The sequence below is a fragment of the Lepidochelys kempii genome, chromosome 6 (genome assembly GCF_965140265.1).
Source record: "Lepidochelys kempii isolate rLepKem1 chromosome 6, rLepKem1.hap2, whole genome shotgun sequence".
Lineage (NCBI taxonomy): Eukaryota > Metazoa > Chordata > Testudines > Cheloniidae > Lepidochelys > Lepidochelys kempii.
Genome location: NC_133261.1, coordinates 34,099,602 through 34,123,505, shown reverse-complemented (window position 1 = coordinate 34,123,505; position 23,904 = coordinate 34,099,602). Strand labels below are relative to the sequence as shown.

Genomic DNA, 23,904 nt, shown 5'->3' with positions numbered 1-23,904 from the left:
CTCGGCGGGCTCCGACTCGCGCCGTCGGCGCAGTGGAGATGCGTGGCTCCGCCCCTCCCCCCCGGGCTCGGCTCGGCTCGGCTCGGCTCGGCTCGGCGCGGCTCGGGGACGGGGAGCAGCAGAGGCTGACCCGAGCCACTCAGGGCAGCGGGCGGCACCAGCCCGGCAGTCGCTAGTGCGCATGCTCCCGCCGCTCGGACACGCTTGATAATCAGCCAATTGCGAGGAAGGCGGAGTCTGAGCCTGCACCTTCCCCAGGGCCCAGGCAGCACGCGCCGGAAATACGTCACGGGCCGCAGCCCGGATGTTACTCTTGGGGCCGGTTGCCGGTTCCCGTGGCGCTCCGTGGTTTCCGATCGGTTGCGGGGGGGGCGGTTGGCTCGTCTGTCTCTGGCGCGTGCGGCCGTCGGGGGCGGCCATGTCGTATCCGACCGTCCGGAAGGTGGCGATGGTCTCGTGCCTGGTGCTGTGCGTCTCGCTGCTCCTGCCTCGGACCTTCCTGTCCCGGGGCGGGAGGCAGGAGCCCGGCAGCGCGCCGCCTACCCCGCCCGAGGGTAAGAGGCCTCCCTGGGGTCTGGCCCCGCGCCCTCAGGGGCTTCGGCTGCTGAGCGGCCACCCCTACGCCTGGGGCTGGTCTCCCGCCCCTCCCCCGTCTTATGCACCCCCTTCCTCGCGGAGGCCCCTGGGTGGGTGGCCCGCTCTAGCTCTGGGCCCCTGTGTGCAGAGGGGACGGGGGAGGTGTCTGCTGCTTGCTGTGTCTGATCCCACCGGGCAGCTTCCCCGGCAAAAGAAGCTTCTGCCCCTCCGCCCCCCGCTTTCATCCGACCGTAGGGAAACCCACCTAGACTGGGACTAGCCTGGTCTCGGCACCACCCACAACTGGCAGCGTTTTATTATTTGTGTTACCTACCGCTCAGGAGCCCTAGTCTTGGACCAAGGCCCTGTTGTGCTAGGTGCAGCACAAAACATGGCAAAAAGCGGGTCACAAGGCGCTTTGTGTGTTTATGGATGATGTTTATAATTCCAAGAGTCTCATAATGAGTTACATTTAGCATTAACTGGTAGCAATAAAAAGCTTAGGTACCAAGTTTAAAATACTACTGTAGGTAGGTATAGAGTCATATTAATACTTTGCATTTCTCACTTATGGGTGTAAAGTACTATGGGATCTGCAGATTTGCAAGTTGAAATGATCATTTCATTGCACTGTTTTGTAAGCATATGTTTGTCTGGCCAAAAATTCGCCCCTAGTATTGCATAGTGTCTGTTTGGCTGCAGCTCTGCTCCCGCAAGGTTACAGCTTTCATTTCTATCATGGTGTTTGTGCAATGCTTGTATAAAATGCGTTGGTGGCTTTTTGGAATGAAAAGTATTATATAATTCACCCAAATGTTTTTCCATCTCACCTGTTCTTGTTCTCATTTCAGAGATCTTTTGTATACCGTGGAATTTCAAAGGCGGAGTAGTAGCTCAGTGTTCCCATCTCTGACATGATTTACATTTCTTCTTTCCCAAAAACCTTTTAATCAAAACTCTCAAGTTTCATTTGAGTTTTATTTCTTAATGTGTGTAGTAAATTTTGTCTGAGTTATGTAAAGGGAGAGCAAATTACAATATCCTTCATTTGTTGTGTTGTCATTTATTTGAAAGTCATTTTCTTATGTTTTTACATTTTGCTTTTGAAGTGTCATGAAATAAAAATTCATTTAAATCACCTACATTGTTTAGTTTCCTATTCCAATATTATTTCTGATTTTGTTACCGATCTATCAGGTTTTTATAATGACCATTTTACATGACATATAGTTAGGATTATATTTATGTACAGTACAATTATTTTTTTAAATATTGCACTAATTGAGCTACATTTACCTCTTTGTCCCTTACTCTGCAATCATAATCCACTAGAGAGACCCCTTGTGCAGAGTCCTGTCTTCATCAGTGGGGCTCTGCATGGGGGCAGGGATCCACGCTAGTAGATCTAATTGCGGGAATGGGGATTTAATAAGGTGACTTCGTTGTACACCACCTCTGATCAATTCCGTTTTCTTCTAGTTCTGTGACATTGATATGATCATATAGTTAAATAATCTTACTAATTCTACTTTTCCTGGGATAACCTTTGTAAGCAACTGAAAGATGTTCTTATAAAGGCAAACTTGCTAGACACTATTTTGCACCCTGAGGTATCTAGTAGAGGTACACAAATCAAAACTTGTTGCAAATGTTCATATTTGCAAATGACTTCAGTACAGCTTTACAAGCTTTTTTTGTATGTAGTTTTGTCATCTCACTTTCAACATGGAAGGCAGAAAGAAAATGCTTATGTCTGGTATTAGTTTTTTGTTAAGGACTTGAGCTAGCAAGGTGCTGAGCTCTCTGTCCCCAATCCATCAGAACACTAAGCTCTTGACTTCAGTAGAGCTACTCTCATGCTTAAATTTAAGCTTGAGTTTGTGTGTTGGTGGATCAGGGACAGTGCTCAGCAGCCTCTGGGACTGACCACAGATGACTTACTCTGATGAGGATGTAACCCTGTCAGCTGCACAACTTCAGTTTAAGTTTATAGTCTACTTTTCAGTTTGATGTCAGTGGTTTCATTACAGTTGTTACACAGACTAAACTTTATTTTTCCATAAAAAAAAAAAATAAGTAAATCTCAATTAAATAGCTGGTTTCAGAGTAACAGCCGTGTTAGTCTGTATTCGCAAAAAGAAAAGGAGGACTTGTGGCACCTTAGAGACTAACCAATTTATTAGAGCATAAGCTTTCGTGAGCTACAGCTCACTTCCTCAGATGCATATCGTGGAAACTGCAGCAGGCTTTATATATACACAGAGAATATGAAACAATACCTATTCCCACCCCACTGTCCTGCTGGTAATAGCTTATCTAAAGTGATCATCAGGTGGGCCATTTCCAGCACAAATCCAGGTTTTCTCACCCTCCACCCCCCCCCACAAATTCACTCTCCTGCTGGTGATAGCCCATCCAAAGTGACAACTCTTTACACAATGTGCATGACAATCAAGTTGGGCTATTTCCTGCACAAATCCAGGTTTTCTCACATCCCCCCCCCCACCCCCATACACACACAAACTCACTCTCCTGCTGGTAATAGCTCATCCAAACTGACCGAATAGGTATTGTTTCATATTCTCTGTGTATATATAAAGCCTGCTGCAGTTTCCACGATATGCATCTGAGGAAGTGAGCTGTAGCTCACGAAAGCTTATGCTCTAATAAATTGGTTAGTCTCTAAGGTGCCACAAGTACTCCTTTTCTTTTAATTAAATAGCTTTGATTCATTTTCTTGTCACTAGTTGTCCTCTTGAACAAACTGATATTGTAGTTACTGTTTAAATGCCCTAGAAATTCAATCAGATGATGTCATTTTTAAACCTAACGCAAATGCCTCAACTTTAGTTTGAATAAAACATGCTTATAGTTTTCTGCTATTTGTTAGAATCAGACATTGTCTAAAAGAGATTTATCATAAAGTCTATAACTTAGTGGCTATGTCAACTACTGTCTCAGTAAAGCAGTATTTTTTTCATTTAAGAAAGCAGTAAACCACACTAATGTAGGTCTTTAGCAGCATGGGTGATGTATCTTTGTAATGTCTACTATGCCGTCATGTAGAAGGCTACTTTAATTTTATTTTGCAAAACTCTTGTATCTACTTAAATCGGCAATGCCTGTTTACATTATGTAAAATCTTCAAATATTTTTAAGAGTTTGAAATACGTTATTGGTTAGAGGAATAAAGCCTATACAGACACCTAAAAGAAGTACTTTAAAATATAGTCCTCAGCAGTGCATCCTGTGTATTTTATTCACTATTTATTTTTTTTGTTTTTGTTTTTTTAAACAAACCACAAAACCACTTTGCATCTGCATTGCAAAAACTAGTCCTGGACAATGGATTTGCAGTTAATTTGCAATTAGTTCTTTCTTAAAAATTCTGAATCATAAAATCAAAATCATTCACCAGTATTTTGATCTTACAACAGATTCTACTTTAGATCAGTTTTGAGCAACTGGATCTTGACACAATTAGCATTTGAATTTCCTTTGGTCAGGGAGGCTCCAGGTAGCGAGAACTTTTCTTTTTAGGGTAACTATCTTGTCCTTTACACCTTCTCTCCTCCCTGCTCCCTCTCCTTGCAGTGTTTAATTTTTGTTTAATCTTATAAAATGTGTGCATAATCATTTGGTGACATAATTATAATGTTTTCTTCCAACTTTAAACTTTTAAGAACACAGCAAGAACCCTTTTCTGAAAAGCAGTTCTAAACTGGGTTTATATAAGAAATATATTCTGTGTCCAGTACATCCTGAGGAGAAATTACACCAGTTGCCTATACCAAAAGCATATATACTTTTCTTCACCATTGCCTTAATAATTAGCAATAGCTCAAGTGACATAAGTTGTGTCAAGAAAATAAAACAAGTCCTATTGGGGGAAAATATAAACTAACACACGTGAAGAAAAATAACTAAAACACAGATCTGGTGGGAGTTGAAAACCTAGAAAATAGACAGAGACCTGTTAATGATCAGTGATTTAAACATCTGCTTGTAATGTAATGTGGCTTGAAAAAGGTTAACATAATTTAGGCCTCCTATAGGTAGAGGTATGATCTTTGTTTGGTTTGACTGTGCCTGGAATAATGCATTCAGTTCCCAGTAGGAAGATATGGGCAAACTAGAGATTGTTTAGAGAAAAGCAATAAAAATGATTTGGTGGCTGGAGGAAAACTTCAGATTAAATATCAGGAAAAACTGCATTAGTTTTTAGTGAGGTGCATTAGTTTGTAGAATGGTCTCTCAAAAGCAAGTGATAGAAGCACCCTGGCTTATAACGTATAAAACTGGACAAAACATGAGAAAATATATTGTAGGAAATGGGAGGGAGATGTACTGAGTAATCAGATTTTTTTTTTAATTCCTAATATCAATGAGTGTCAGAAAAACCGTTCATTCTTTACTCCCTATAATGAAAAGCGTAAACTGATGCAACCCTTAATTATAAAGAGTCATAAGTATAATTTGAAGGTAGATTTCTCATGATAATAGAATTTGCATTCCTAAAGTCAAGGATGTTTTTGTATCTCACTGCTATTCTTAATGACAGGTTTCAGAGTTGTAGCCGTGTTAGTCTGTATCCGCAAAAAGAAAAGGAGGACTTGTTGCACCTTAGAGACTAACAAATTTATTTGACAAAATAAATTTATTAATTTCTAAGGTTCCAGAACTACTCCTTTTCTTTTTACTGTTATTCTTGCAATTTAGGGTAGTAGCAGAATGTCTGAGGGAGTAGGTGCTTCCTTCATGGTTTGTTCTGGCTCTTCTGTGCTTTGCATGGGACTTGAAGTTCATCGTGAAGCCACTTCTCAGATAGCTGGAAAGTTATATAAAAACAAACTTTACCTTGTGTATTTTGATTGATATAGAAGAGTTTTTATTTTATTATTTTGTTTCAGAATGTAATAGTTAGACATAAAAATCTCATTTAGTTAACAACTAGCACTTATATAATGCTTTCCATCCTTAGAACTCAAAGCACTTTACAAAAGTAGCAAAGTTTATATTAGAAAACTGAAACACAGACGTGAAATGACCTGACTAGTGCCACACAGTAAGCCAGTCACAGAGCTGTGACCAGACCCTATGTCTTCTGACTCTAGGCTTCTTACCCCAGGTGCTGCATTGTGTGTCCGTTTAACTAGTGTTTGATTGCTCAGTTTGTGGAGTGGTTAGGACATTAGCCTAGGTTCATTTCTGTGCTCTGCCACAGACTTCCTCTGTCATCGTGGGCAAGTCACTTAGCCTCTATGTGTCTCAGTTTCTGATTTGTAAAAGGAGGGTAATAGTACTTTCCTCCCTCACAGGCGTTTGAGGATAAATAAGTTAAAGATTGTGAGCACTCAGATATTACAGCAATGAAGCCATATAAATACTATAGAGGTCTGTATAGGTGGATTACAAATTTAAACGTGACGGTGGGTTATATATACTTCCTGGATGTCCCATTGATATCAAAAGTCAGCACTTTGCAGCTAGCTAGCTACGGCCAAATCCTGTATTACACCTTAAATCCAGTTTTATGATTTAAACAGTTTAATCTTAATGAGAAATAAAATGTGTAGATATTGATAAATAGTCAAGCTGGGTGCAGTAACACTCAATAAAAGATTCTCGCTAGCTGCACCACATGCAGTATCCTTACTGAAGTAGCTGTTACTGGTCTCTGAATATTATCACTTGGAGGTTGAAGTGGATTATTGTATCCTTTTCCTTAATCATATTTAAATCAGAATAGATTGTTTAAAACTTCTTTTAATCAGTTGCAGGATGAATAAACTCTGTGATTATGACATGCTGTACAATTTCTAAATAGGATTTCACCTTCACTCTAGAGAAAACTCAACCTCTTAACACACATAAATACAGTGCAAATGTCAGTTTGACACTTACTTCTTGTATTTGAATCTGTAGACCCACTAAAGTTAATGGGAGCTTGCCCTTACTATCTAATTTTAGCGAATATGAATGGTGATGTGATGTATTACAAAATTCTGATTTAGGTTAGCTAAACTGCAAAGACATTCAAGGAATGGTATATGAGGCTTCTACATCTGGTATCTAGCTCTGCAGGATTGTAATAGTCTTAGTCAGGAATGAGTTAGAAAACCATTTAAAAGGGCCATGACATGATATTTTTTAGCTTAACAAAAGGCTGCATAAAGCCTGCCATGAGATAGTACTTTCCCCTTCCCAAAGCATTAAAGGGACCTATAGAAGAAGTACTTGCTACCGGTATTGGGGACTAGATCATGCAGTGTTACTCAGATAGCAAAAGGGACAGAACAGGAATGTGGATCTATCAGGATTTGTATTTTGGTTAGGGGCAGGAGGGAAGAGGGAGGTGTCACATCATCTTACTGATGCAGAATATTTAACGAACTCAAGTTGAAAGAGAAGGAAGACAGTTTAATAACTTCTGGATAAAAATAAATTGTAATAGACTGTTTGTGATGGGTTGGAGCCCACTCCCCCTTTCTGGGATGCCACCTGATGCACTGGGATTTCACTGGTCCTGCCTGCTTCACTAGCCTGGGCTCCATCTCCCTGTTTTGCTGAATTAGACTCTCTGGCCTCTGGCAGCACATGCACACACAGGTAGAAACGCACCAGCTGCAGAACCACACAGAATCTGCAAACACCTCTTTATGAAAAGGCTCAGCTAGGAAATCACCCAACACTCAAGTACAACTCCCCTCTGAAAAGTACACCCTAATAATATTGTCTTGCGCTGTAGAGAAAGCTATACAATGTAAGGTCATAAATTCGCCCCCTCCCTCAAGGTGGAGGAAGATATGCACAACTTCTTATCCCCCCCAGTTAGAAATTGCACAAACTGGCTTTAATACTAAACAAAACAAGTTTATTTACTATAAAAGGCAGATTTTAAGTGATTATAAGGGATAGCAAACAGAACAAAGCAGATTACCAAGCCAATAAAACAAAACATGCATACTAAGCTTAAGATCTTAAAGAGACTGGTTTCAAGAAGTAATTTCTCACCCTAAATGTTGTTTTAGGCAAGTTGCGGAGTTTCTGTAGCTTAGAGTTCCAGTTATTTCTCTTTACAGACTAGACGCCTGTCTTAGTCTGGACTTTCCCACCGCTCAGTTCCTTTGTCTCTTCAGGTACGTACAGCAGTCTTTCTTCTTGGGCAGGAAGGCAATGGAGAAGAGTCTTATTTCCTTATTTCCCAGCCTTAAATAAGATTTGCATAAGGCAGGAATCTTTTGTTTCCCAGTCTTGACCGCCCTTTCCTTTTAGTGGAAAATTACTAGAAGTCCAAGATAGTTTTTAGAACCAGGTGACAGGACCACCAGCTCTAGTAGTGTCAGAACTATGTTCCAGGATGCCTCTCAGGAAGGAGAGAGATTAGTATCTTCAAAGTCTTATTGTTTCTTCCTAATGGCCCATCAAGACTGATGGCCTGTTGTCTGGTGAGTGTATCCTAAATACACACCCAGTTGTAATTGTTACATAGTCCATATTCCTAACTTTAGATACAGAAATGATACATGCATACAAATTGGATAATCACATTCAGTAAATTACAACCTTTCCGATGATACCTTACATGACCTATCTTGCATAAAATATGTTATACCATATCCATATCATAAGCATATTTCCATAAAGAATATGGAGTGTAAGTCACACTATTCTAGGAATGTTTTGGTCCTGCAGGGCAGAAGTCCTTTATTCCCTGGTACCTGCAAAGTAAGAATAGCTATTAAGGACAATTCTGGCATCCTCTTGGCTGGGTGCTAATCTGGAAAGATATGAACCTTTTTTGGAATAGGGGATTTAATCCCGCCACACAGTGATGTGGGGATACAGACTCTCAGCACAAAACAGGTGGAAGTATATCTAGCGGAACTAAGTGAGTCTGTCTCGGTGTATGTCTACACTATGAAATTAGGTAGAATTTATAGAAGTCGGTTTTTTAGAAATCATTTTTATATAGTCGATTGTGTGTGTCCCCACACAAAATGCTCTAAGTGCATTAAGTGCATTAACTCGGTGGAGTGCTTCCACAGTACCGAGGCTAGCGTCGACTTCCGGAGTGTTGCACTGTGGGTAGCTATCCCACAGTTCCCGCAGTCTCCGCTGCCCATTGGAATTCTGGGTTGAGATCCCAATGCCTGATGGGGCAGAAAACATTGTCATGGGTGGTTCTGGGTACACGTCATCAGGCCCTCCCTCCCTCCCTCCCTCCCTCTGTGAAAGCAACGGCAGACAATCGTTTCGCGCCTTTTTTCCTGAGTTACCTCTGCAGACACCATACCACGGCAAGCATGGAGCCTGCTCAGCTCACTGTCACTGTATGTCTCCTGTGTGCTGGCAGACGTGGTACTGCATTGCTACACAGCAGCAGTAACCCATTGCCTTGTGGCAGCAGACGGTACAATAGGCCTGAAAACCAACCTCATCGTGTCCGAAGTGCTCCTGGCTGCCTCGGTAAGGTCGGTCAGGAGCGCCTGGGCAGATATGGGTGCAGGGACTAAATCAGGAGTGACTCGACCAGGTCATTCTCTTTAGTCCTGCAGGCAGTCATATTATCCCATCTTATGGTGAGCAGGCAGGAGATGAGGATGGCTTGCAGTCCTTCTGCACCATCTGCAGCCAGCCAAAGATGTAAAAGATAGATGGAGTGGATCAAAACAAGAAATAGACCAGATTTGTTTTGTATTCATTTGCTTCCCCCCTCCCTCCATGAAGTCCTGCCTGAAATACCAGAGGGAGGAATAGCTTAGTGGGTTGAGCATTGGCCTGCTAAACCCAGGGTTTTGAGTTCAATCTTTGAGGGGGCCATTCTGTGTGACATTTGTTTTTGTTTCCCCTTGATGTAAAGCCACCCCCTTTGTTGATTTTAATTCCCTGCAAGCCAACCCTGTAAGCCATGTCGTCAGTCGCTCCTCCCTCTGTCCAATCGTTCCATGCCTTTTTTCTGTGCAGATGCCATACCATGGCAAGCATGGAGCCTGCTCAGATCACTTTGGCAATAAGGAGCACATTAAACACCACGCGCATTATCCAGCAGTAAATGCAGCACCAGAACCTGGCAAAGCGAAACCGGGCGAGTAGGCGATGGCAGCAGGATGACGAGAGTGATGAGGACGTGGACGCAGACTTCTCTCAAAGCACAGGCCCTGGCAATGCGGGCATCATGGTGCTAATGGGGCAGGTTCATGCCGTGGAACACTGATTCTGGGCTCGGGAAACAAGCACAGACTGGTGGGACCGCATAGTGTTGCAGGTCTGGGACGATTCCCAGTGGCTGCGAAACTTTCGCATGCGTAAGGGCACTTTCATGGAACTTTGTGACTTGCTTTCCCCTGCCCTGAAGTGCAAGAATACCAAGATGAGAGCAGCCCTCACAGATGAGAAGCGAGTGGCAATAGCCCTGTGGAAGCTTGCAACACCAGACACCTACCGGTCAGTCAGGAATCAATTTGGAGTGGGCAAATCTACTGTGGGGGCTGCTGTGATGCAAGAAGCCAATGCAATCAAAGATCTGTTGATATCAAGGGTAGTGACCCTGGGAAATGTGCAGGTCATAGTGGATGGCTTTGCTGCAATGGGATTCCCTAATTGTGGTGGGGCGATAGATAGAACCCATATCCCTATCTTGGCACCGGAGCACCAAGCCGGCTAGTACATAAACCGCAAGGGGTACTTTTCAATCGTGCTGCAATGGATCACAGGGGACGTTTCACCAATATCAACGTGGGATGGCCGGGAAAGGTGCATGACGCTCGCATCTTCAGGAACTCTGGTCTGTTTCAAAAGCTGCAGGAAGGGACGTTCTTCCCAGATCAGAAAATAACCATTGGGGATGTTGAAATGCCTATATGTATCTTTGGGGACCAGCCTATCCCTTAATGCCATGGCTCATGAAGCCGTACACAGGCAGCCTGGACAGTGGTCAGGAGCTGTTCAACTACAGGCTGAGCAAGTGCAGAATGGTGGTAGAATGTGCATTTGGACGTTTAAAGGCGCGCTGGCGCAGTTTACTGATTCAGTTAGACCTCAGCGAAACCAACATTTCCACTGTTATTACTGCTTGCTGTGCACTCCACAATATCTGTGAGAGTAAGGGGGAGACATTTATGGCAGGGTGGGAGGTTGAGGCAAATCGCCTGGCCGCTGTTTACGCGCAGCCAGACACCAGGATGGTTAGAAGAGCACAGGATGGTGCGGTGCGCATCAGAGAAGCTCTGAAAACCAGTTTCATGACTGGCCAGGCTACGTGTGAAAGTTCTGTTTGTTTCTCCTTGATGAAACCCCCCGCCCCTTGGTTCACTCTACTTCCCTGTAAGCTAACCACCCGCCCCTCCTCCCTTCAATCACCGCTTGCAGAGGCAATAAAATCATTGTTGCTTCACATTCATGCATTCTTTATTAATTCATCACACAAATGGGGGATAACTACCTACCAAGGTAGCCCAGGAGGGGTGATGGAGGAGAGAAGCACGAGGAGGGGTGGTGGTGGAGGAGGGAAGGACAAGGCCACACAGCACTTTAAAAGTTTGAAACTTTAAAACTTATTGAATGCCAGCCTTCTGTTTTTTGGGCAATCTTCTGGGGTGGAGTGGCTGGGTGGCCAGAGGCCCCCCCACCGCATTCTTGGGCATCTGGGTGAGGAGACTATGGAACTTGGGGAGGAGGGCATTTGGTTACACAGGGGCTGTAGCGGCGGTCTGTGCTCCAGCTGCCTTTCCTGCAGCTCAACCATATGCTGGAGCGTATTAGTTTGATCCTCCAGCAGCCTCAGCATTGAATCCTGCCTCCTCTCATCACACTGCCGCCACCTTTCAGCTTCAGCCCTCTCTTCAGCCCGCCACTTACTCTCCATCTCTCCTCCTGGTCATTTTGTGATTTCCTGCACTCTGACATTGTCTGTCTCCACGCATTCGTCTGTGCTCTGTCAGTGTGGGAGGACAGCATGAGCTCAGAGAACATTTCATCGTGAGTTGGTTTTTTTGGCCTTCTAATCTTCGCTAGCCTCTGGGAAGGAGATCCTTGAAACACATGCAGCTGGTGGAGAAAAAAAAGGGATAGTGGTATTTAAAAAGACACATTTTGTAGAACAATGGATACACTCTTTCCCAGTAAACCTTGCTATTAACATTACATACTCAGCACATGTGCTTTCGTTCCAAGGTCGCAATTTGCCTCCCCCCGGCGTGTGGCTAGCACCTTCCCCCTCCCCGTGGCTAACAGCGGGGAACATTTCTGTTGAGCCACAGGCAAACAGCCCAGCAGGAATGGGCACCTCTGAATGTTCCCTTAAGAAAAGCACCCTATTTCAACCAGGTGACCATGAATGATATCACTCTCCTGAGGATAACACAGGGAGATAAAGAACGGATGTTGTTTGAATGCCAGCAGACATACACTGCAATGCTTTGTTCTATATTGATTTCTGAGTACGTGCTACTGGTGTGGTAAAGTTTCCTACCATGGTGGGTGGAATAAGGCTGCTCTCCCCAGAAACCTTTTGCAAAGGCTTTGGGAGTACATCCAGGAGAGCCACGAATGCCAGGGCAAATTAAACATGCTTACTTTTAAACCATGTATAGTATTTTAAAAGGTACACTCACCAGAGGTCCCTTCTCCACCTGGTGGGTCTGGGAGGCAGCCTTGGGTGGGTTTGGGGGGTACTGGCTCCAAGTCCAGGGTGAGAAGCAGTTCCTGGCTGCCGGGAAAACCGGTTTCTCTGCTTGCTTGCTGTGAGCTATCTACAACTTCATCATCATCATCTTCCTCGTCCCCAAAACCTGCTTCCGTGTTGCCTCCATCTCCGTTGAAGGAGTCAAACAACATGGCTGGGGTAGTGGTGGCTGAACCCCCTAAAATGGCATGCAGCTCATCATAGAAGCGGCCTGTTTGGGGCTCTGACCCGGAGCGGCCGTTTGCCCCTCTGGTTTTCTGGTAGGCTTGCCTCAGCTCCTTAAGTTTCACGGGGCACTGCTTTCGGTCCCTGTTATGGCCTCTGTCGTTCATGCCCTGGGAGATTTTGCCAAATGTTTTGGCATGTCGAAAACTGGAACGGAGTTCTGATAGTACGGATTCCTCTCCCCATACAGCGATCAGATCCCATACCTCCCGTCCGGTCCATGCTGGAGCTCTTTTGCGATTCTGGGACTTCATCATGGTCACCTCTGCTGATGAGCTCTGCACTCACCTGCAGCTTGCCACGCTGGCCAAACAGGAAATTGAAATTCAAAAGTTCGCGAGCTTTTTCCTGTCTAACTGGCCAGTGCATCTGAGTTGAGAGTGCTGTCCAGAGCGGTCACAATCGAGCACTCTGGGATAGCTCCCGGAGGCCAATACCATCTAATTGCATCCACAGTACCCCATTATATAAACCAGTGATGCACCATTACACAGGCTAAAGACCACCTTTCTCAGAACAGGTGTTGCAAAACTAGTGGAGGGGTTCAATGACAGACAACAAAAAATATTAGCGATATAAAGAACTTCCATCTGAAGAGAGCTTTAAGATGATAGTTTAGAAAGGAACCCTGACAAAGTGTACAAAATAAGGGGTAGTATTGAATGAGTAAAAGAAGCTAAAAATTAATCCAGACAAAGTTGTGGCACTAAAAAGATGTATGCTTATCAATCCACAGAGCTGCTTTATATTCATCTTCACACACCATCTATTTGGATTTGCAAGCTCTCAGGGCAGCAATCTTTTGTATGTTATTTTTTGTAAATCATCCAGCAAACTGTTGGGGCAACACAACTAATAATAAATATTCAGCCTCTTGGGTGGCATAAAGGAGAAATTAAAGTCACATGTAAATAGTGAATAATAACATGTGACTAGTGTAATCAGAAGGACCCATTTCAGATAATGAAATCTGGAACCCTTCGCCAATTGTCAATTTGCAGCCAGCCCAGGACAGTAGTGAATTTAAGTTTTTACTGTCTGATGGATGCTCAGCAGCCTCTGTGAAATCTGGTGGTCTCAGTCCAGTTGTCCATGGATTACTGTCCATATCATAAAACCCAGTACAATGGTATTAATTAGTAACCTTGTTGATAGCTTCCACAGCGAGGTCAAGGAGTGACTGAGTATGGAAACTGAACTACATCCAATGGCAGAGCTGTGTGAGGAAATGCACACTGGAAGAGCGTACGTTGTAGCTGTTCTGTGGATAGAGGATTTCATTTTCTAGGACTATCAAGCAGCCATCTTTTACAAGCACTAAATTCACATGACACACATACACACAGCACTGAAAACTGATACTAGCCCCCGTTTAGGGGGTTTGTTGTAATTTTCACAATCAGCTGGTTTTTTAGGGAACTGTTTCACGTGGCATTGGGCTGAAATATTGGCTCTATGCACATTTATTTTTTTTTCAAATCAAGATATTTTAAATCTGTTTTCCCCATTGAGATGGGCAACTGCGTACTTATGTGTTTGTATTTGTCCCTCTGTCATGCCACCAAGTGCTTAATATGGAAACACAGTCTTTTATAAGCAACTAATACCAAATATGAAATAATGTTTTATATTACATATTTGTGAAAATTGCTTTTTAAAACTACTTTTCATTACTTTTAGTCAAAGCTCTATGACTTCCTTTTGCAACACATGGAATACTTGTGCACTGATTTCAATAAGACTTTACATAGTGAAAATGATTGTATATTATTGCATAGACAGATTATGCATCGTTATAGTCATGTTGCTGTTAGTGCTTTTTGCTGTTTGATTAAATCATTGAGGTAGGTGGGAGCTGAATGAAATTTCAGCTTTTAAAGAGATGTGGTGACCTTGGAAATCACTGCACTTCTGTCAGTTTTTCCTACTTTTGGCACCAAAGTTTACTAGAGCTGAAAGAGGTTGGCGGACAAAAATCTTTCGCTATTTCCCTTTATTTACTGTGGATTTGACAGCACTTTGAACCATTTCACTTTCCCCTGTGTAGTCAATTTCCTCTGTTGTTTGTGTGGGTTTTTTTCCCTCACGAAATAAGAAAATATTGGCAATTACAAAAATTGGCAGTGAAACTCAGGGGCAGGTGTAATATCAGAAACTACTTCAACTCCTTTTGTGTAAATAACTAGATTTCAAGTTGATCATGTCTCTTTACCTCTAAGTTTATTTCTTTATGTAAATTTAAGTTTTTAAAGGGTTTTAAAGTTTTTAAATGCTTCATGGAAAATGTAGAAAAATAATCAGTTTAAAACAGTTCTGTCACATATTTCTGTCCCCTCTACCCGCAACTGATCTCCTTTACAAAGGGCATTTTAGTGAATATGAGATCTGTTTCCTAAGAGTTTTCCCACTCCTGCTGCTTACTCCCCACCTGAAGTGATAGTGTTTTGTGTATGACATCGTAATTGTTTCCATAGCAACCTGTTACAAGACCTTCCTGCTGTATCTACAAGACTCTTGTAAATAAGATATTATGTCTTACAAGGTACACTTTTAATAATTCAGTAAAATGGACTATAGTAACTCTGGAAGAGCTGTTTGAGCTGTGTTAGATTGAGAATTCTTTGGTTAGTGGCATGCACCTCCCCCCCAGCTCTCTAAGAAAAGCTGCTACTCAGTCAGCAACTTTTAAAATAAGGGCTTAATTTGTTTAAAAAAATTATTTCTGTAACTTCCTCTAAAGCAATCATTTTACTCACTGTAATGCATAACCTATACTCAGGGCCCCAGGTGCTGTGTGGCCCCGTGGAATGCTGGGGCAAGCATCCCTTAATTCAGTGGCAATATTAATTTATTCCGTGAAATACCCTTCATTCCACACCCACCCCCTGCAAAAATACTTCCCTCTTACATTGTCTTGCTCTTTGTATCTAATCAATCTCTCCATTAATATTTTTGTAAGTAAATACTTTGTGTAACCAACACCTTTCTTGAATTAAAAGTTAGTAATTAAAATAAGATCATAAATACTAATTTATTACATGAGCTGGAAAGAATCAAGTACAGTTTACTGTGCTAAATAACATCACAATCCTGCAACAGGATCTGCTAGCGTGGATTCCTGCAGAGTTCCTTTAAGTACATGGGCACTGTGTCTGTGCTAACAGATTCTACTACAGAATTAGGCCTGTCCCAGGAAAGAGATGTATATTTAGTGACCTATAGTGCACAGAACCAAGAGTAAGAGTTTCTTAGTTCTAATCCTTGACTTGCTCGAAGGTGTTGGGCAAGTTATCAATCTATTTATCTCAGTCTTTTTTGTACATCCACACCTCTATTTCCCCATCTGTAACATGAGGACAGAAATTATGATTACATGTTTGGCGATACTGCACATAGTGAATTATTGGAAAGATTGTCCACCATTTTATCTTCAGCACACTACCCTTTCATCGATGCAAATGTGGTGCTTTAAAACAAGAACACAGAAGTGAAGCCAAATCTGCAAACTACTATTTCACTTCCACACAGAAAAATAAAATTAATGGAAGAAAAATCTTCAACTTGTTTTTCAGGGAAGACAAGTCGTTTTCCACCAATGATGCGTCACCAGATGTCCCCCAATGGCCGGTCTTCTGGTGCCCATTTTCCAAGGTCTCACCTGGCAGTTGCCAAGGCCAAGGGTGGTGGAGGAGGAGGCGGCAGTGGGAGAGGTCTGGTGGGGCAGATCATACCCATTTATGGATTTGGAATCCTGTTATACATACTGTACATTCTGTTTAAGGTAAGAATAAACATTTATTTTTAAGCCGCTGATGCACCTGTGAAATCTCCTAAAAAGTCTAACTTTGGGCTTGTTTTAAAAAATCATTTAGACAAAAATATTTTTCATTCCACCCAGCTCAGAAAAGGACACAAATTAGTGAGTCGGCAATTTGTGGGACAGTGACAAATGGGCATATATGATAGCTTTCACAATAGCAAACATGGTATTTAAGGATGTACCTGCATTACAGCTGTGGGTGTAATATCCAGCTTGTGTAGATGTACCCACGCTAGCTTGCTAAATATAGCAGGAGGACTCGACAATGCGGCCCTAGCTATTACAGTGTAGATGTACCCTTAGATTGCAGCAAAGGTCTTCCTATCATTTAGGTCCCACTATTTTTAGGTTAGATTACAATTCTTTTTTTCTCCACAAAGTCTGAGAGAAATAGTTAACTCTATTTTAACTATTTAAGGAAAACATCATTAGCTGGTGTAAATCATTGGAGCTTCATTAACTTCACTAGAGTTCTCCTAGCTGAGGATCTGGCCCAAAGATAAGTTTTTAAAAAAATCACAGATTAAACACTTCTCAGATAGCTTGAACTTTTTATGGATACTTGTTACTCAGAAATGCCTAATATTTGCTCTCATGGAAAATGGAGGCTTATGCTACATCTTCCAGCTGGGGGTGTAAAGTGTGCCCTGTATGGGCTACCTGCATCACAGATTACAGCAAGGGGGAGGAAGAGCAGCCTCTGTTATACCCTTTCCTGCCCAGATTGCCAGGGACCAGATGAGCTGAAATGGACATTGCCTTGATTCCAGTCACCCAATGTGTCAGCCTGCACAGGGGAGAAACTGATCTCTGCTGCGTAAGGGGCTTGGGCAGATTGCTTCTCCCTGTAGAACAAGGGGTGAACCAGGCACTGACCAGTGACTCGGAACAATTGGTAGTGTCTGCTCAGGAGAGTCCCAGGATAAGAAGGGCAGAAGTGCTCCTGCAGGCCAGGAAAGAGGCATACTGACTGGGCATATTGGATAGCAGCATCCAAGCTTTATACTGATGAAAGGGAGTGACTAAAGGGCGTATCACTTTTTGGTAGATTCTGATGACATCTGTGTTGCTGTCACAGTGTTAGTGCAAAGCCAGAAACATACATAAATGCCAGAGAACTTTTGCCAAAGAAAGAGAGGCAAATAGGTTGGAATTAATTTCCCCCCAGTATTTTCAAGGGCCAGTCTTTGCCCAAACAAAACCCCTTTTAGTAGTGGGTCTCTGTGTACAGACGGATTATAGGATTGGGCCCTTTAGAATAATGTACACATTTTTTAAATGTAAATGTGATTTTTTCAGTTAATCCTTATTTTTGGTTAAAAAAATCATTCATTATAAATACATCATAGCAGTTTCTGGTTAGCTAGGTTTCCATAGTTTCTTTCATGATCACTGTCTGTTTTTTGACTCTGGTGGTATTTTCTGTGGTTAGTTTCTAGCATAATTTTAGCTTTCTCTCCTTTTCTCGGTGTGATGCCTTTGGGGCTTCTGCACCGCTGTTGCTGTAAATTCCTACAATAGTAATTTTTTTCCACTTACAGCTCTCTTCCAAAGGAAAAACCACTACAGTGGAGCAGAAATCTCCTTCTCCTATACCTGGAAACATGAATAGGAAAATCAGTAAGTATTATTTCCCAGGTGGTTAAAAATTACCCACGTAACCATACAGTGGACAGTGTCTTTGTCGTCAGGATACATTGTAAATCTGCTGTTCTGTGTAAAGTTGATGTTAGATAGTAGTTTTTAACCATTTGTTTCGCAGAATTTGTTCTGGAACCTCCAATGCCAAATAGGAAAATACAGAAGCAAGCATTATCTTCTATGTCGCTGTGGGAGAGAGGAGATGTTGAAAGCAAATTACTGCTCCATCACTTTCTAAGTGAATGTTTAAAATCAAACCCTTTAAAGGATTGACATGTTTACAATAAAAGATGAAATGTGCAAAGAGTGGGAGCAACACAACATAGTACAAGAGTGTCTGTTCTCTTTTCTTTGTTCTTCTTGAATAAACAATTTAGTGCTGGTTTTAACTTAATATCGTGGTGCTTTAAAAACTTTTTTTTTACCAGTGCTCATTAGTAGTATAAGGACACTCCATCTACAAAGGGAAAAAAGGTGAAATACACATTGCAAAGTACAAAATCCTCAGTCCACCTGAAGTGGCTCTGAAGTGGCACTATGCAACATAATGCCCTAATCCTGCAAGTCATTACATGTGGGCAAAGTAAAGTCAATTGGGGCCCACCACACAGACTCAGCAAATTGCATGACTGGGGGGCTAACAATGGAAAGGGGAGTTTCTGTCTCTCCTTAAGCATGGAAGGAATTTGCCAAGTCCCTAAAATGATCACTTATGAAACCTGTCAATCAAACATATAAAGAAGTAAGCTTCATGATTTAGAGTTCCAGTAAATAAAATATTTTTCCTTGCCTGTTTAGTAATAATAATAGTTAGCGCTGGTATTTTCTAGCACTTTACACCTTCAAAGCATTAAACAAACATTAACTACTGAGTATGGGCCTGATCCAAAGATCACTGAAAGCAAAGAGAGTTTCCACTGACTTCATTGAGTTTTAGACCAGACCAAAGTGCTGAAAGGCCAAATATTAAAAAAAGAAAAAATGAACCTAGCTTCAAAAAGAGCTTTCTATCTAGGATAATACTAACAGCTGAGAAGCAAAGTTCTCACAGCTAAATGCCTTTTCTTAATGTGTATGTTCTGGGGAGTTACCAGGCTGTCTGTTACATTCTCTTCCCATTGTCACACTGTTTAAATTGCTGAAAGGTTTTATACCTGTAGGTAAAGGAAGCGGCCAGCTTTCCCTCCTTCTCCCCCAGCCGCCCCAGCTGTTTGTTTCTTTTCCTCCAAGTTGGATGGTCACAATACCAATGAAATAACAAATCTGCCTATTTCTAAATATACACATTTGTTGGATAATTTAATACATTAACTTTAAAACTCAGATTAGCAGTTATTTGTAATAACATTTAAATATATTTTACTGAGTTGGCTAGAGTCTCATAGAAAACACAAATACCTTATAGGGTATTAAAAAGATAATGTTACCACAGGGTTCAGGTAATATTGTTGTAATAATCATGACATAAATGTACATCATGATGTTTTATAGAATCATAGAAATTAGTGATAGAATAATTAATATCTGTTGACTGTGTTTTCTACCATCTTTATTCCGGCCCCACCTCTTCCCCTGAGGCCCCCCCACCCCGGCTTGGGAGGGACTTGCCTGTGGAGCCGGGGCTGGGAGCTGCAGCCACGCAACACAGGTAGGAGGCGACCCCAGCTGAGTAGGGACTGGTGCAAGTGATGACCCGGCATCTCCCCCGCCCTCAGTAACCAGACTTTTGGTTGTCCGGTCCCCTTTTCATCCACATTTTCTGGTTGAAAACCAGGCACCTGGCCACCCTATTAAAGAATCTATCACAGTCAGAGGGGAGGCAGCATAGTGGATAGATCATTGGACTGGGATTCAAGAGACCTGAATCCTTGGTCTACCTACCATTAACCTGCTCCATGACCTTGGGATCTCACTTTACCTCTCTCTGCCTTTGTTCACCTTCCCACCCGGTATCTACGTGTCTATTTAGGCCTCTATCATGCAAAAGATTGAGAACTCTCTGTGCATAAAATTAAACAGATGCTTTGCAGAATCAGGGTCTTGGCAGAATTCGGGTCCTGACTTTAAACTCTTTGAAGAAGGGACAGTTTCTCATTACATGTTTGTGCAATATATGGTACAGGGGACCCAGTCTTGGTTGGGGCCTCTAGGTGTTACCATAATACATATAATAAATGGATAGACTGCTCCCTTCTTGCTGCCTGAGAGCTTATGGTGCATTTATCTTCCTCCTGCACACGTGCCAATCAACAGAGCTAGTTGCTAGTGCACTGGGGTTGTTAGGGGGGAAAGAAGAGAAAGTTCAGAGTCAGCAAGTGGCTTCCCATGCAGGGCTGTGCCGTACAGGCTTGATTAATTTCTGTATCTGGCATCTGCATGTTTCCTCCCCTCCCTCACTCCATTCTCTTATGGGCACTAGGGAAGTGTACGCTGTACTAGCAGCTCCACCATCCTTCGAAGTGGTCCAGCCTACACCTTTGACAGGTTACTGCTAGCCAGGAGGCTGGAGCCATGGCTGTATCCCCCACCCAGATTGTGGCTGCCTCACGTGCACAGGTGTAAACTCCTTGAGCTGTCTCCCTATATCCTTGAATACCATGAAGAGCCAGACAGTATCTGACAGCAGAAAATGTATTAACTTTCGTGGCTTTGAATCTTTATTCACAGGAATTTAAGAGGTAAATTCCATGAGAACTGTTGACTTTACAATAGGGTAACATATCACTAAATTTCCTTTAGAACATAAGATTGGGTGGCTTTTTTCTGTCAGATCATTTCAATCTGCATATCAAGTGGTTGCTTGTTTGCCATTCTGAGAAGTGCTTTCTGTGCATCTCTGTGCCTTTGGGAATCTCTCTGCACTCCCTTTGTTATGCCTGGAGAAGTGAAAGAGAGAGAATGTTTCCAATAATTCTATGGAGACTGAGCTTTCATCTGCTCTTCTTAGATCCCTCAGAACCAGTTTTGTCTTAATACAGTATTTGCTGAGACAACCAGTCTGTAATACTACCAGAGGAATAAGTTTTCAGAGCTGCTAGTGGTTGTGTTTGTTTTTCAGCTGACTATGAGCTCACGCAACTACAAGAAAAGCTGAGAGATACTGAGGAGGCGATGGAAAAATTAATCAATAGAGTAGGACCTAATTGTGACAGGTATGTTTTATATTACAGGAATTTAAAGAAGAATTCCTTTCTGTTTAGAATAGATAAATTAAACTTTCTCTTGGAAGAAAATCTTCTTTTTATCAAAATGTAAATCTCTTGTATATGTTAAAATAGTAATTATGTTTCTACTTCATAATGTTGACACAATATTTTTGCTCTATTTTTCACATTTTTCTTTTCAAGTTCTATATTACATTATTTTTTGCAACGTCAGTTTCCTTAAGGGGAACACCAACACCCCATTGTACATACTATGTAATCTGGAAGATAAAGACAGGTGTGTCTATATTGAACATGAAAATGTCTGAGGCCCAAAACCAAAGAAAAATAGTGTATTTTCTGAATATTACCCAAGATGACTACTTCATTTTCTGTTAGCTTCTAGTGTTCTGGATCTTTTTATAAAACAATAATGCGGTTATACTTTATATAGATGCCTTTTTGAATCTCTGTAAAATGTTTCCTTAGAGGCAAGGCTGCATATTAATCTGCTCCAGTAAGCAATTTCCACCAGTTTAACTTGCAAACCCACTTGGTTAGTAAATATGAAAAAAGAAAATTTGCTAAATTAGTGTTTTTACATTTGTTTCTTCTCGGATAATTTGCTCACTAATATTTGGTGTAAAACTTTTTAACACACACACTGTTTAAAATTATTTTGAAATAATGATTGCATATTCTTCCATAAAAAGCTGAATTATTAAAAAACACTCCAAGAAATGTGATATGTATTTGGTTGTAATATGAAAGTTGAATACAGTGAGATTTTGTTACAAATTTTACAAAATTACAAATAAATGGTATGGGCCATTTCTAATCTGTTCCCATTTCCTTTTGAATTTAAATGTATACTCTTTACATTCAGAATGAAAAATCTTAGCACTGCTCTAATGTTGTTTCCAGTTGTTTATATGTTATTTTTAAGGGCTTGATCCAATACCCAGTGAAGTCGGTGGGAGACCAGATTGAGATTTTGAAAACCTCCTAAACTGGAATTTTTGTTTGGGCCTTTGCAAAAATAGGGTTGATTTATAAAATTTGTTTCAAATTTTGATCTCCCTTTGGTCCCATCTGCACAAATCTCTGGGTTGATCAGTAAAGTGCAGCACTTCTTGTAGGTCTGGCTTGATGTGAGTAATTAAACATGGGAGAGGCCTGATTTCTTGGAAGACAGGATTCGGGAAGTAACTAGGTTATCAGGCTGAAAATGAAAGTTTTGTGCTAAGTAAAGGGTCAGTAAACTAGAAGACAGAATGTTTGAGTTAGCTAAGAAAAGAGGGGGAACACCCAGAAAACAATTTACTACAAACAAAATAACAATGGACAATAGAAGTCGGGAGCATAAAAATAAGGTAAAGATTAAAGTAAATCATGGATAGTGCAGGCTGTACAGGGATTGTTCACTCACAGAAACAGAAGACTTTTAAAGGAGTAAAAGGATATTTTTATAAGTATTAACAGAGAGGGAGGTGAAGAAAGATTTGGGAAGAAAAAGGTACAGGTACATGGCAATATAACAAAGTCTAAACCAAGAAACCGATGACATTTGTTACATAATATAGACTTGTCAGTAGACACATCTGATTAAGGGCATCATGAATCATAAAGCTTTGAAACAATGTCAAAATTCTCAGTCTTTTCTCTTGAACAAATCCTTTCCCAGTTTGTGAATTCAGTCATGTTGCTATTATTTATTATAGCGTCCAGTTAGGATCCGGGTTTTCTTAACATTCAGCTTATTTGCTGGTTTCCATTTCTTAGCATAGACCTCCTGGCCACTGCAAAAACTCCCTGCAGGAACTACTCATCTAGATTTCTCAGACATTTGCTGAGATTCTGCTGGTGGAGAATAAAGATTTCTGGGTGTGTAGGGCTATCTCTGTTGTTCTTCCAGGCTCTTACTAGAATGTTTTAACATGGGGACAAGGCTGCAATATGTGCAAAATCATTCCATACGCATTTCCTCCAAATATCTAAGCCATATACCATATTCCTGTTTTCATCATTCTGTTCAATGTACAGTATACCTTGAAATATTTTTTTTTTTGCTAAATTTCTATTCAAGAGATGTTTTATTCATATGACTGTTATTTGGTGTCTAAATGACCAGCACATGTTAATCCACAAAAATACTACACAAGTATCCTTGAATCTGTCTTTAATTCTCAAAAAGGACAGTGTAAAACACTCATTTACTCACCCTCTTGTGCCTCACCACATGCAGTATATTGTGCAAGAACTTAAAGTGAAGTTTCACTCTGAAAAGTGATTTTCAAATTTGCTCAGGTTACAATTAAAGAAGATTTTCATCCTACAAACTCAGCCTGGGATCTGAAGGTCAAGTTAAGGTCTTTCAGGCTACCACATCATAACCAGTAGGAAAGCTTTTATAGGTCAAATGCTGCCCCCAGTCACACCTGTGCAACCCCACTGGCCTCATGTTATATCCCTCAAACCTGTTGGTTTCAGTGGGGTTGTACAAGTGTAACTAGGGATAATTTGCATACATTGAGCTGGTGGCCCTACAGTTGGAACTTAGTTAAAAATTCTGTTGATGCACAAACCAGCAAAGAATCCATCTGTCTTTCCTAAAGCAGTGTAGCTGTGCGGGAATGAGTATAGCAAATAATAAAATCTTCCTTTTGCACTGAAGGAAACAGGTCTGACTGACACAGGGAGCAGCTGTGCAGGATAAGAAACTGTATTTGCAAGTTACTTTTCATTTGACATAGTTTCTCAGTTTAAATTTGTTTCAGTCTTAGGTAGTTTTGTTTCTTCTTTTGTTTAATTAT

At 41.5% G+C, this 23,904-nt stretch overlaps 2 protein-coding genes across 6 annotated transcripts in view; one reads left to right on the top strand and one right to left on the bottom strand.

Moving 5' to 3' along the window:
• The first annotated feature begins 208 nt into the window (after positions 1–208).
• Positions 209–23,904, top strand: part of RIC3 (RIC3 acetylcholine receptor chaperone) — a 32,863-nt gene continuing 9,167 nt past the window's right edge. For 2 of the 4 annotated variants that reach the window (XM_073347471.1, XM_073347470.1), the window contains exons 1-4: positions 214–554; positions 16,060–16,268; positions 17,849–17,927; positions 21,007–21,100. In XM_073347471.1, coding sequence (XP_073203572.1) covers positions 305–554; positions 16,060–16,268; positions 17,849–17,927; positions 21,007–21,100 — 632 coding nt within the window. In that variant the 5' untranslated portion in view covers positions 214–304. Of the gene's footprint in view, positions 555–1,427; positions 1,716–16,059; positions 16,269–17,848; positions 17,928–21,006; positions 21,101–23,904 lie in introns of those variants that run through there. The other 2 variants (XM_073347472.1, XR_012159345.1) reach the window with 2 other exon arrangements.
• Positions 5,283–23,904, bottom strand: part of TUB (TUB bipartite transcription factor) — a 289,705-nt gene continuing 271,083 nt past the window's right edge. Inside the window, exon 14 of one of the 2 annotated variants that reach the window (XR_012159343.1) lies at positions 5,283–5,404. The gene's annotated coding sequence lies outside the window, so the exon portion shown is untranslated. Of the gene's footprint in view, positions 5,405–9,166; positions 9,205–23,904 lie in introns of those variants that run through there. The other variant, XR_012159344.1, reaches the window with a different exon arrangement.